Consider the following 12,867-nt stretch of genomic DNA (forward strand, 5'->3'; position numbering starts at 1 on the left):
TGCAACTGGGGTCAACCCTGTTATCTGGACTGGGTTCATGGTTCCCTATGATGAAGCATTTTGTATCATCTCTTAGTAAAATAATATTTTGTATTGATTATAATAAGAAAAATAAGTATCTGGTGAGGGATCTTCAGTGTTAAAGTGTGACGCTGTTCATTCCTTGTTCATACTTCAGTGTTCTCATTCCTGTTTCTCTTGTTGCTTTGTAACTAGCTACAAGCCCACATTCCTGAGCTTGACTCGTTGCTAAAAACACCCTCTGTTTTGGGTTTTAAGCTGAGGCAGGATGGATGTGTCCTTGGACGCCACTTGCCTCTGGGGTGCTGGAGGCCATCAGGGTGCAAAGGGAAGCAGTAGTCTGGGGAGGAGCTGCGGGTTTTAGCTTCATCACTGTCAGTGATGACAAATACAGAGTATCCCACACACACACTGCGTGGGGTTTCAGTGCCAGGAAATAAAGAATGCCAGTTTTCTTTGTGGTCTCAAACCCATTTGGCCTGGATTTGGTATGTAGAAGAAATCTGAATGAAGGCTGTGACGTATTCAAGTCACACACGCTTCACTGCGCCCCTGTGTCAGACTCATGGACAGTGTCCTTGTTTGCCACAAACTTTCTGTTAGAGTTTTCAAGTTGTTTTCCCTTTTTCTAAAAGATTTTTTAAAGCTTTTTTTTTTTTTTTAAAGATTCATTTATTTATTTGAAAGAGTTACACAGAGAAAGGAGGGTGTGTGTGTGTGTGGGGGGGTCTTTCATTCGCTGGTTCACTTCCCAATTGGCCACAACGGCCAGAGCTGCCCCAATCCGGAGCCAGGAGCTTCTTCCGGGTCTTGCACATGGGTGCAGGGGCCCAAGGAGTTGGGCCATTTTCTACTGCTTTCCAGGACTTGAACTGATGCTCCTATGGGATGCCGGCCCTGTAGGCGGCAGCCTTACCCTCTACGCCATAGCGCTGACCTTGTTTTCTCTTTTTATTAAGTTGAAAGCCTGCTAATTTGAATATATTTTTGTAATCAACCATCTTACTGTTGTAGAAGTTTTCCATATGATTCTCTGGAATCTTCTAGACAACAGCCATTTTATCTACAAATGGTGTTGATTTGATTTTACCTGTTCTTCTTCTAATTTCTCTCTTATCTAATTCCATTGTTGGAAACTATAGAAGGAAAACAATGCCTAGGCCCAGTCATGTCTTTGGAACAGAAATCAGATGTCAGGGCAGATACTCTCACTCTTAAAGTAGCAAACCCACAAAATACAACTGCAAGCGTGCTTTACCAACATCTATGTGCTTTTCAATTGCCCGTGGACCTGTGGTAAGTTACGGGAAATGGTCACTCATCAACATCCAGGAGGACACTCTATTGAAGCTGATAGGAACATGAACATCCCAGATGTCTTTCGTGAGCACCGATGTCTTCACTCCCCTTCTAGGCACAGCTCCGGGCGTTTATTCCAGAGATGCTCAAGTACTCCACAGGCCGTGGGAAACCAGGCTGGGGGAAAGAGAGCTGCAAGCCCATCTGGTGGCCTGAAGACATCCCGTGGGCGAATGTCCGGAGTGACGTCCGCACCGAAGAGCAGAAGCAGAGGGTAAGGCTTCCCCTGGCCCGAGCAGCCTGTTGCTTCTCTGTGCTGAATCCAATGCCTCAATTGCCAGCGTTTCTACTTCTTGTGCTGAAAAGTAAAAACAGTTGTGCAGTAGAAAGACCTGCCCCTCCAAGACGTTTGCTGCTGAGTTACAGTCTTTTCCAGTCATCACTCTATCACCAGGAAAACTTAGTGACAGAAACCTGAAGCAACAACATTAATCACTTTGAAGACTTGGAAACGTCCTTGTTTCTCATAAATAGTGTTGATAAAAGTATACGTATGGAATCAGAGAGGTGTCTTCTGCATGTTTGTTTATCAGTGCTGGAAGTTTTCCAAGAATCTTAATGTACACTTGTTGGCCACAGTGATCTTTTGTGAGATGTTTCAGAGTTTGACCTCAGGTGGGAATAGTGTAGAAAACCTTCCTTGGTGCCTGGTGCTCAGTTTCTTTTTGCCAGAATCAATCTGTAGGAAATGATCCTAGGAGTTTACTCTACACAGGGTTTGGTTTGATAAGTGAGCAACTGCTTGTTCCCTAGTGGGGCTACAGTCGCGTCTCTCTGTGCTTAATGTGCTGTTTCCGGTCTTTTGGTAACAGGTTTCCTGGACCCAGGCACTACGGACCATAGTTAAAAACTGTTACAAACAGCATGGGCGGGAGGATCTTTTGTACGCTTTTGAAGATCAGCAAACACAAACACAGGCCACAACCACACATAGCATAGCCCATCTTGTACCATCACAGACTGTAGTCCAGACCTTCAGTAACCCCGACGGCACTGTCTCTCTCATTCAGGTGAGTGTTCTGGTGGTAGTTGGACTGTATTTTCTAAGATGCATCATGGGCCCCTCACCACACACAAGGAAGTTTTCTTTGGACTCTATCTTTCTTTTAGAAGATTTATCTTGTTTTATTTTATTTGAAAAAAATTACAGAGAGTCTCCCATCTATTGATTCACTCCGCAAATGGCTGCAATGGTCAGGGCTGAGCCAGGCCAAAGCCAGGAACCAGGGTCTCCATCCAGGTCTCGCACAAGGGTGGCAGGGACCCAAGTACTTGGCGGTAGTTACTGCTGCTTTCCCAGGTGCATTAACAGGGAGTCGGATAGGAAGCAGAGCAGCTGGGACTTGAACCGGTGCTCATATGGGATGCCAGTGTCATAGATGGCAGCTTAACTCACTGTGCCACATTGTGGCCCCTCTTTGTGCAAACTCTTGTATAAATTTCCTACAGCTCCCCTAAATCTTCTCCCTGGAAAGCAATTTCTGAAGAATATTTTAAATTGTTTGCATTTTTCTTAATCCAGAGCTGCGAATGGTTTTCTTAGATATTTCAAAAAAAAAAAAATTTAACTTGGCTTCCATAATCCTGTTTCACTGTCAGTGGCCCGAGAATGTCCCTCCTGATGCTGTCTTTGGAGGTAAAGTATGCCTGGTTGACAGGCACCTCTCGTGTTAAGATTGGGGCTGACTGGCACTGGAAGTTGATGGTGAAATGCGTTTTATTGGTTGAAGTAAAATTCTGAAACTCACAGAATCATCCCCAGTACTGTCATACCACTTGTTCCCTGGGCCACATTTGGGATTACAGGAACATGGGCTTCTGAGGAAAGGAGGGGCCCGGGAACATCCCACTGACACTTTCCACTTTTCCTGTTATTCTTTAGGTTGGTACAGGGGCAACAGTAGCCACATTGGCTGATGCTTCAGAACTGCCAACCACAGTCACAGTTGCCCAAGTGAATTATTCTGCTGTGGCTGATGGAGAGGTAAGAAAGAGGATTCTGTCTGCATTGTCGTCTGTCTTTATTTGACAGGGAGGGAGGGAGGGGAGGAGGGAGGGAGGGAGGGAGGGAGAACACACTGCGATCTGCTGGTTCACCCCCCAAATACAAATAACAGCTGGGGATGAGCCAAGCTGAAACCGAGAGCCAGGAACTCCATCCAGGCCTCCCATATGCGTCCAGGGGCCCAAGCACTTGAGCCATCTTCTCTCGCCTTCCCAGGCACATGAGCAGGGAACTGGATCAGAAGTAGAACAGCCGGGACTTGAACTGGTGCTCCAGCATGGGGTGCTGGTGTTACAGGTGGCAGCTTAACCTACTGTGCCACGATGCTGGTGCAGCCACCTTTTCCCCCAATCTCTTCATCTTCTTAAATACCTGAATGTATAGATGAGGGAGAAATGAGGACCCAGAAGATGAAAAATGCCTGTACGTCTATAGCATTCTATTTAAACCTCAGACCATGACAAGTATGGGAAGTACCTTTAAAAAAAAAAAAAAAGATTTATTTCTTTATTTATTTGAGAGGCAGAGAGAGGGAGAACTTGCATCCGCTGGTTCACTCCCCAAATGGCCACAATGGCCAAAGCTGGATGGATTCCAAAGCCAGGAACCAGGAACTTCCTCCGCATCTCCCATGTGGGTGCAGGGGCCCAAGCACTGGGTCCATCTTACACTGCTTTCCCAGGCACATTAGCATGGAGCTGGATTTGAAGTGGTTCAGCCAGAACTTGAACCAGCGCCAATATAGGCTTAACCCACTACACCACAGCACTAGCCCCTGGAAAGTATATTAATGCTATGTGTTAATAACAGTTGAAATTCATGGATCACTATGACTCAAATCCAACTGTTAGGAACTTTCAATTTTACATCGTACATAGCATTTTGTACAATATACATTAAAAAGGGATTATCGCTTTGATATTTTTGTGCTTTGAATCCTAAAGAATTTCACCCTTGGGCTTTATGACAAATAATTGCCTCATTAAATTGGGAACTGACTAAGGGAAGCATTCTTTGAAAGTATAACTATATTCATGAATTAGTTACGTGATTTATTATATTTTTTAAAGATTTATTTATTTGAAAGTCAGAATTACAAAGAGAGGGAGAGCCAGATAGAGAGAGAGAGAGAGAGAGAGAAAGAGGTCTTCCATCCATTGGTTTACTCTCCAAAAGGCTGCAACAGCTGGTGCTGGGACAGGCTGGAGCCAGGAGCTTCATCTGGATCTTCCATATGGGTGCATTGGCCCAAGCACTGGGACCACCTTCCACTGCTTTCCCAGGCACATTAGCAGGGAGCTGTATCAAAAGTGGAGCAGCCGGGACTTGAACAGGCACCCATATTGGATGCTTAACCCACTGAGCCACAATGCAGGCCCTATTCATTATATTTTAAACATTCCTTTGAAAAAATTTCGCTTGAGAATCGTTGACTACCAAGACGGGTAAATATGAAACATGAACCTAAAGGTAGCTAACCTTTATTGAGTGATTGGTGAGCTAGCACTCAAGTATTGGTTCTCTTTTTTTTTCGCTTTGATAGATGAGAAAATTGAGACTGAGTTCGGTTGATTTGCCCCAAGTCACAGAGTGGTGTTGAAGCTGGGTAGTGTGTTTAGAAAATCATTCTCTGGTTCTGAGCTCTGAGCCTTCGGTTAAGATTCAAGAAGTGAAGGGAAGGGTTTCATGGGCTTTCCTATAAAGATTCTAGTGTGTTGTCTCCTCATGTTTGGAAGACAACCAGCAGATGTCAGAGAACAACGTAAAGCTGAAAGCCTTTTCTTACCTGTTCAAAACCATGATGCGTTTCTATGCAGACACCAGTACATCAGTTTCATTGTGCACCACCACCACCACCACCACCACCACCACCCGACACCTTCCCACCCTGGACAGGGAGAACTGACAGGGTCCCATGTGTCATCAGAGGGAGAGGGTGCACAGCCAGGCTCCTCGGCCAGCTGGCGTGGATTGAGCCCTGCTGGCTGCAGGCTCTTTGTTCGCTGTGTGGTGCAGGAGCTGCACCTTCACAGGAGAGTGGTTCCAGTCCTGGACCTGGCAAGCTTGGGGGCAGGAGTTCACGCTTGGGTTTTCAGTGTAGAAAGGCGAAAGTCAGCAGGAGTCTTAACTTTCTAAGCGTCTAAACATCATAAAGGGGTAGGGATGAGCGGGGGGAAAATCTGACATTCCCCAAACACCTAACACTAGAGGACACTCCTTGAAGTGTGGAAGACAGTGGTGGGTTCTTCTGTGAGATCTGTTCATTTAGGGTATGGTCCAAGGGATCAGCCATATTGCCCGCTGAATGCTTGCAGGCACAATACTGTTTAAAGAGAGCAGCTTGTGTTTGGTCAGCACTTAATCTGGAAATGAATTCTCATTCATTGAAACACATTTTACTGGATAGCTTCACATCTTAGAGGTAATCAGTGTATTCAGACATTCATAGAAAACACAAAGGGTGAAAAGCGTGTCAGTCACTCATCTGTAGCTTTTCCAGCACATGAGCTGTTAAGTTATCTGTTGTGGAAGTAGGTGACACATATAAATATGTAGTATTTTGAAAAATACCCATATTCAGTCAGACGAAAAAAATATTCTAACTTCCCACACTTACAGTGAAATCAAAATGATATGTAGAGAGGAAACAGGTTATTTCAGAAAGGGATAACATGTTGTAGATTGTATGTTTCCATTTGCCTGCTTATTCTCTTGGAGACTGGCATAGTTGTTAGTGTCTTAGTTTTGAACTAACAACTGTAGCTAGTCAAGTGTCTCACCAACTTGAAGTAGCTAAGACCACGTCAGTGCCAATGAGACACTGTCTGGTGGCTCCGTAGAAACGGCTTCCTTCCTTACACTTTTCTCCTAAGGAGTAGACGGTGTTTGGCAAAAAATAAATGATACCTATACTTTTAGAAGTGGTAAAGTCATTTTTTTTAAATCCCAGCCTCACTAATGAGAGCTTTTACTGTTTGACCACATTACCTTCAAAATCCAGTTGCATCAAGTTATATTCACCAGAAGGGCCATTTGGGGGCCTAGTGTGCTGGGTGTACACAGTACAAACTCTAGTCTTCAGTAGTTTAAAATTAATTAGGGGCAGGGTTTGGCACAGCTGTTAAGAGGCTGGTTGGAATGCCTGCATCCCATTTTGGAGTGCCTGAGTTTGAGTCCCAGGGCCATTCCTGATTATAATGTGCACTCATGGTGGGGGGGCAGGTAGTGGCTCAAGTGAAAATTGGGTCCCTTCCACCCACGTGGGAGACCCAGAGGGAATTCCATACTCCTGGCTTCAGCCTAGTCCAGTGGTGCCTGTTACTGGCATTTGGAGAGTGAAGCAGCAGATGGGACATCCGTCTCTGTATGTCCCTCCTTGTCTTTCAAATAAATGTTTTTTAAAAAGTAATTTTAAAAAATTAGGGACACAGATTAAGTTACATAGATAGTTGTCATTGGATAAGGAATATTAGCATAAAAGAAAGATATGTTGACTTTTAAATATATGATTCTAATTTTTCATGTCATACTTAAAAATGCAAGTAGGTTTGAAAATTTATTTGAGGGGGCGGCATTGTGGTGTAATGGGTTAAGTTGCCACCAGCAATGATGGCATCCCATATGGGTACCAATTCAAGTCCTGGCTACTCCACTTCCAGTTCAGCTCTTTGCTAATGTGCCTGGAAAAGCAGCAGACAATGGACCAAATACTTGGGCCACCCCTGCACCCACGTGGGAGACCTGGATGAAGTTCCTGGCTTCGGGCTTTGTCCTGTCCCAGCCCTGGCCATTTGTGGAGTGAACCGACAGATGGAAGACCTCTCTCTCTCTCTCTCTCTCTCTCTGTGTGTGTGTGTGTGTAACTCTGCCCTTCAAATAAATTTTTAAAAATCTTAAAAAAGACAATTGATTTTATTGTGTGATAAGACCACCAGTTAGTATTGGTGACATTTGTGGATTTTATTTAACACTTTTTTTAAAAGATGTATTTATTTATTTGAGAAGCGGTGTTACAGCAGAGGCAGAAATAGAGAGAGGTCTTCCATCCACTGATTCACTTCCCAAATGGCCACAATGACCGGAACTGGTCTGATCCAAAGCTGGGAACCAGAGCCTCTTCCAGGTCTGTCACATGGGTGCAGGAGCTCAAGCACTTGGGCCATCTTCTACTGCTTTCCTAGGCCATTAATAGGGAGCTGGATCAGAAGTAGAGCAGCCCAGATTCAACCCAGTGCATATACGGGATGCCAGCACCACAGGTAGAGGCTTAATGTACTGTGCCACAGCACCAGCCCCAGTATTGGTAATATTTGTTGCACTAGGTGTCAGAGTTCAATTAGAAGTCTGATGATAATGGTATATATGATTTTATTTTATTTTATTAAAGATTTATTTATTTATTTATTGGGAAGTCAGAGTTACAGAAAGGGAGACACCACAGAGATCCTCCATCCACGGGTTCACTCCCGAGATGACCACAACAGCTTGGGCTGGGCCAGGAGCCAGGAGCTTCATCTGGATCTCCCCCGTGGGTGACAGGGGCCCAGGCACTTGGGCATCCTCTGCTGCTGTCCCAAGGCCATTAACAGGGAGCTGGATTGGAAACAGAGCAGCAGAGACACAAACCAGTTCCCACGTGGGTGTGGAGCTGCAGGAGGCGGCTTTACCTACTGTGTTACAGCGCTGGCCCTGTTGTATGTGATTTTGTTAGAAGAAGAAGAAGAAAATATAAAACCACTAGATACATGATTTTAAAATGAACTACCAATACATGTAACAGTTTTTAAATTGTAGTGCTTTTTAGGTTTTTTATGAATGTGAATTTATGTGAGATGTGAGTAAATTGAATAACTGGTTTGGAAGATATAGAGAAAGGTATTTGTTCTCCATCCATCCACTCGATACCCACTTTGGGAGTACTGTCCTCGGCATTGTAGACACAGGGTGAGAGAGACGGCCCTTGCCCCTGAGGAACGCCCAGGGAGCCGGAGGGGGTGTCGGGAAGATTGCAGTGGGATGCGGGTCTGCTGGGAGCAAGCCCAGGGTGATGTAGAACACAGAAGAGGGAAGTTCCTAACCTGGGACTGTACGACATTGGAGTTGTCTCAGGAAACATTCCCATAGGAGAAGCATTTAGGTCAGACTGGAGCAGTGATTGGCAAAGCAAAGATGGAAGGGTGGGAGGGAGAGCAGCCTGTGTGATGCGCTGAGTTGTGAAAGCATGGAGAAGCTCCCGTGGCTCACTAATAAAGGAAGCCATGTTTTGAAGATCATCATTCTAAGGAGTCTGAGGACTGTGCCTAGAAGGTAATGAGACATCCTCTGAGTATCTGCCCCTCTAAAGCTTGTGGCTGTTTCTTTGTGTCATGACATACATGGGTAACCCTCGCTGGCTACTACACGAGCGTAACAAAGATTGAGACTGCAGAATAGGAAGCCTGCGAGGAGATATTAGCACCTGAACTGATTTACGTGTTACCTGTCATGTTTCTGATTAGAAATCTCTTACTCTGTCCTACCCTCTACTGCCTTTCCCATTGATCTTTTGTGCCATATAAATTAACTTCCTTAAATTATGCTGTTTACGGCAACATCCTAGTAGTTTCACTACACATGCGTGTGTGTGTGAGAGAGATATGTCTACTGGAGTGTGAGGCCTAGAGAGAGCCACCCTGCACCAAGCTCAGGTGTGAACCGATGCAAGACGAGCTCAAGCAGAGGGCCGGTCAGGAAAAGGGAAGACTGTCCAATGGCAGTAGGCGACAGTGCGGCACAGCTTCAACAGGAGTTAGGAGTGGAACCACCGGCCTCCAGGGAATGGACAGCATAGCTCGCCATGGAAACTGGCATTGTTGGCAGCGGTGCTGATTGCAAAAATGCGATCAAAGCGTTCATAGCTTGGGAAGAGTGTTTTGAGCTCCTGCGTGGGTGACTTTGCAGCTCTAGAATACCTCTGACTCTAGTGAGGCGCCCTGGGGGCTTACTGTCTCCACTCCCTGTCCAGGAGAACTCAGGGCAAATACTAAAGGAGCTCACAGGAATGTCCCTTTCTCTGGGGGGCTTTTGGTAAACATCGAGAAGCGTGTCGCAACCTGAGGATGGGACTGGAAGCAGAGCAGGAGACGCTGTAGGTGTCTGCCCTCTGCAGAGCTCGTGGCACATGGCTGACGGGCACAGGCCGGCATTCGCTGAGCCTCAGCGCCGAGGCCAGAGCAGCACAGAGAACACCCCGAGACCAGGTGCAGGAGAGAATACTGCGCTGAGCTGGCTCCTCATTTGCCATCTTTTTTTGTTTAATGATTTTTAAATTTTTATTTATTTAAAAGGCAGAGAGAAATAGCTTCCATCTTCTGGTTCACTCCTTAAATGGCTACAACTGCTAGATCTGGGCCAGCATCAAGCCAGGAGCCCAGAACTGCATCCAGGTCTCCTATATGAGTGTCAGGGACCCAAGTACTTGGGCCATTATCCACTGCCTTCCCAGGCACATTACCCACTGCGCCACGACTGCCACCCGGAGACGAGTGGGCTGTCAGAACTGGAGAGCGTACGGCTGGCGTCCAGTAGGTAGAAGCCAGGGATGCTAAGCATCCTGCAGTGCACCGAACAGCTTCCACCACGAGGAACTGTCCGGCCCAAAGACTTAACAGTGCCGAGCTGGAGTGACGCTGTGCTGGGTGTGGCACAATTGGATTCTCATCTATTCTGTCACCAGATAGTGCGTTCCTTTGTTTTGGATTTTTGTTTGATTTTCTCATAAAACCTGCCCCACTAAAAAGAAAACAGGGGCGGGCATTTGGCCTGGTGGCTGCCGTGTCTGTGTCCCACATCTGAGTGACTGGGTTCGACATCTGACTCCAAATCCTGACCAGGTTCCTGCAGGCACTCTAGGTGACCCTGCAGCAGGAGCAGCACAAGTTGGGGGTCCCACCATTCACATGGGACACCTGGTGATTTCCTAGCTCTGGGCTCCAGCTTGACCCAGCCCACACTTTGTAGGCACTGGGGGAATGGACCAGATGTTAGATGATTCTTTCTCTTCCCTCCCTCCTTATTGCTCTGCCTTTCAAATAAATGAAAAATAAGAATAAATAAAACTGTAAAAGTATATATGTATTTGGCTAAAAACAGTAACTTTTAGAAAAATTACCTTTTAAAATTACAGTCTTTTTGAGGCTTTTTTTTTTTTTATTACCATCTTGTCCTTTCTGCCTCAGGTGGAACAGAATTGGGCCACGTTGCAGGGAGGTGAGATGACCATCCAGACAACGCAAGCATCAGAGGCCACCCAGGCAGTGGCGTCCTTGGCGGAGGCGGCAGTGGCAGCTTCTCAGGAGATGCAGCAGGGAGCCACAGTCACCATGGCACTCAACAGGTGGAGGCAGGGCTGGGGGAATAAATGAGGACCACATTCTGTCCTCAAAGAGAAATGTTGTACCGCAGTTTGTCACCATTGGCACTTCACACTCTCAGCCCTTAAGATACTGTAGGTTGGCTCATAACCAAGCAGATGTGACCTTTTTGTGTGTTTTCGAAGGTTGCTTACACTGTGGGATGCTCCAGTCAGAGTTTCCAGAATGAAGCTGTGTTGTTCCGTGCTGGGTTTGTTCTGCTGGCTGTTGACAGGAAAGGTCGTCCTCATGCCACCCTCCTTTCCCGATGCACTTTTGTCCTCAGTGGTGTGGAGCCTGGTGCCTTCGCTTACCAGCTGTTTGTCATCGGGCAGCTTTTTCAAAGCTCTCAGCACCTAGACTTTCCTACTACGCAGAACAGGGTGACAGTGCCCACTTTGTAGGGGGTTATGAGAACTAGGCTTCTGTGAGAGCCTCAGGTCAGGGCCTGGCGTGCAGTGACCATCAGTGATGCATGGCAGCTGTCGGTCGCAGGCCCCTGGACTCGCAGGACGCACAGCTCCGCTTAGATAAGGTAGAAATCCTACTCTTACTGAGGAGACTGGTTGAGGTAAAACTTAGCGAAGAGTAATCCTTAGAGGGATTCACTGCTGAATTGTGGCTGTTGTGGAAAGTCAGAGGAAGGGGGTTGTCGTCACCAAAACTCAAAAATGAGCTGAAGTTTCGCCTACTTGTGGATGCTGGGGACTGTGAGGATGTCGCAACCATTGTCTGGCTGAGACTGCAGCACTAAGGCTGAGGACCGGGATTCAGGTTTGGATCTTGGCTCCATCACTTGCCAGCTGTTGGGTCTTGAGAAACGCAACCCTGAGCCTTGGTTTCCCCGTGGTTGTGAGGAGCATACCCGCCATCACACACACTTAAGAAAGACCGTGCGATGGGTTTGTGTGACACTCATCGGGGGTTCAGCCCTTAGCATTCAGGAATTGTGCTGATCATTTCAATTGTATTCCAAGACGTATCCTTTCAGAATTGATGATAGTGAGAAGAGATGAGAAAATCAGTTAGGAAGAAGCTATCTAGGCATGACTTGTTAAAGTCTTGGGAACTGAAGTAGTAAGAGTGGAAGGCTAAAGTGACTGAATGTTTTTACAAATATTCATTGTATTTGAAAGGCAGAGTTACAGAGAGAGAGATTCCAACCGCTGGTTCACTCCCCAGGTCTGGGCCAGGCCAAAGCCAGAATCCTGGAACTCCATCCAGGTCTCTCACATGGGTGCAGGGACCCAAACACTTGGGCCGTCTTCCCCTGCCTTGCCAGGCACATTAGCAGGGAGCTGGATCAGAAGCTGAACAGCCAGGACTGGAACCAGTGCTCCTATGGGATGCCAGCATCACAGGGGGTGGCTTAACCTGCTGCACCACAAAACTGGCTCAGAGTGAATGAATTTGAAAGAAGTGTGACCAGAACTTGGTGGTTGACTAGGACTGGAAATTACCTAGGGAGTCCCTGAGTGACCTGGAATCCAAAGTTTTTTCACAGCCATGGAATCATGGTGCTTTTCAGGAACATGAAAGTCATTTGGTTCTTTCGCGTCCACTCTATCCCAGTCTTTCCTTTGAGAGAGGACATGGCCAGAGTGACAGCCTCCTACCTTTAGCCTAGCAAACTATCACTGTGGCAGAGACTAGCAAAACTTGATTTCTTTGTGCCTTCAGCCGCACTTTGGATCTCCTAGTGAAGTGTAAAACCCCGGGCACAGTGGAAAATGTGAGGCACATACAGCCTCCCTCTGCAGTGAGGAGCAGGGCCTATTTCCGAGGGCAGAGACGGGAATGGTATCCCTGAAGGCTTGTTAACCATCTCGGATGCAGCTGAGGCGGTGACCGTGTTTACTCCAAAGGAAGGAGAATGTGGGTCACTGCGGCATGCAGGAGCAGTGAAGAGATGTTGAAATCTGTTTGCAATCAGATAGTTCAATGCCCCAGTGAGTTGAGGTGGGGAGGGTGCATCTTCTGTGAGGGTGAAGACACCAAACCTGGCAGCAGGGATCAGGCCACAGCAAGCTCTGGGGAGAACATCAGTCCAAGAGAGGTAACGCACCCTCCGATGTCTTAGGGATTAAGACA

General features: G+C 46.7%; 1 protein-coding gene across 25 annotated transcripts in view; it reads left to right on the plus strand.

Annotated features, from left to right (window-relative positions):
* Positions 1 to 12,867, plus strand: part of NRF1 (nuclear respiratory factor 1) — a 163,218-nt gene that overhangs the window by 105,284 nt on the left and 45,067 nt on the right. For 19 of the 25 annotated variants that reach the window (XR_016231027.1, XR_007920753.3, XR_016231026.1 and 16 more), the window contains 4 exons: positions 1,436 to 1,594; positions 2,193 to 2,390; positions 3,263 to 3,364; positions 10,603 to 10,760. Coding sequence is in view for 16 of the 25 variants with exons in the window: in XM_089328578.1 (XP_089184704.1) it covers positions 1,436 to 1,594; positions 2,193 to 2,390; positions 3,263 to 3,364; positions 10,603 to 10,760 (617 nt within the window). In the remaining 9 variants the exon portion in view is untranslated. Of the gene's footprint in view, positions 1 to 1,435; positions 1,595 to 2,192; positions 2,391 to 3,262; positions 3,365 to 7,044; positions 7,287 to 10,602; positions 10,761 to 12,867 lie in introns of those variants that run through there. The other 6 variants (XR_016231032.1, XR_016231031.1, XR_016231028.1 and 3 more) reach the window with 2 other exon arrangements.

Source organism: Oryctolagus cuniculus, chromosome 3, assembly GCF_051225735.1.
Source record: "Oryctolagus cuniculus isolate XC-2025 breed Fujian yellow rabbit chromosome 3, ASM5122573v1, whole genome shotgun sequence".
NCBI classification, from domain to species: Eukaryota; Metazoa; Chordata; class Mammalia; order Lagomorpha; family Leporidae; genus Oryctolagus; species Oryctolagus cuniculus.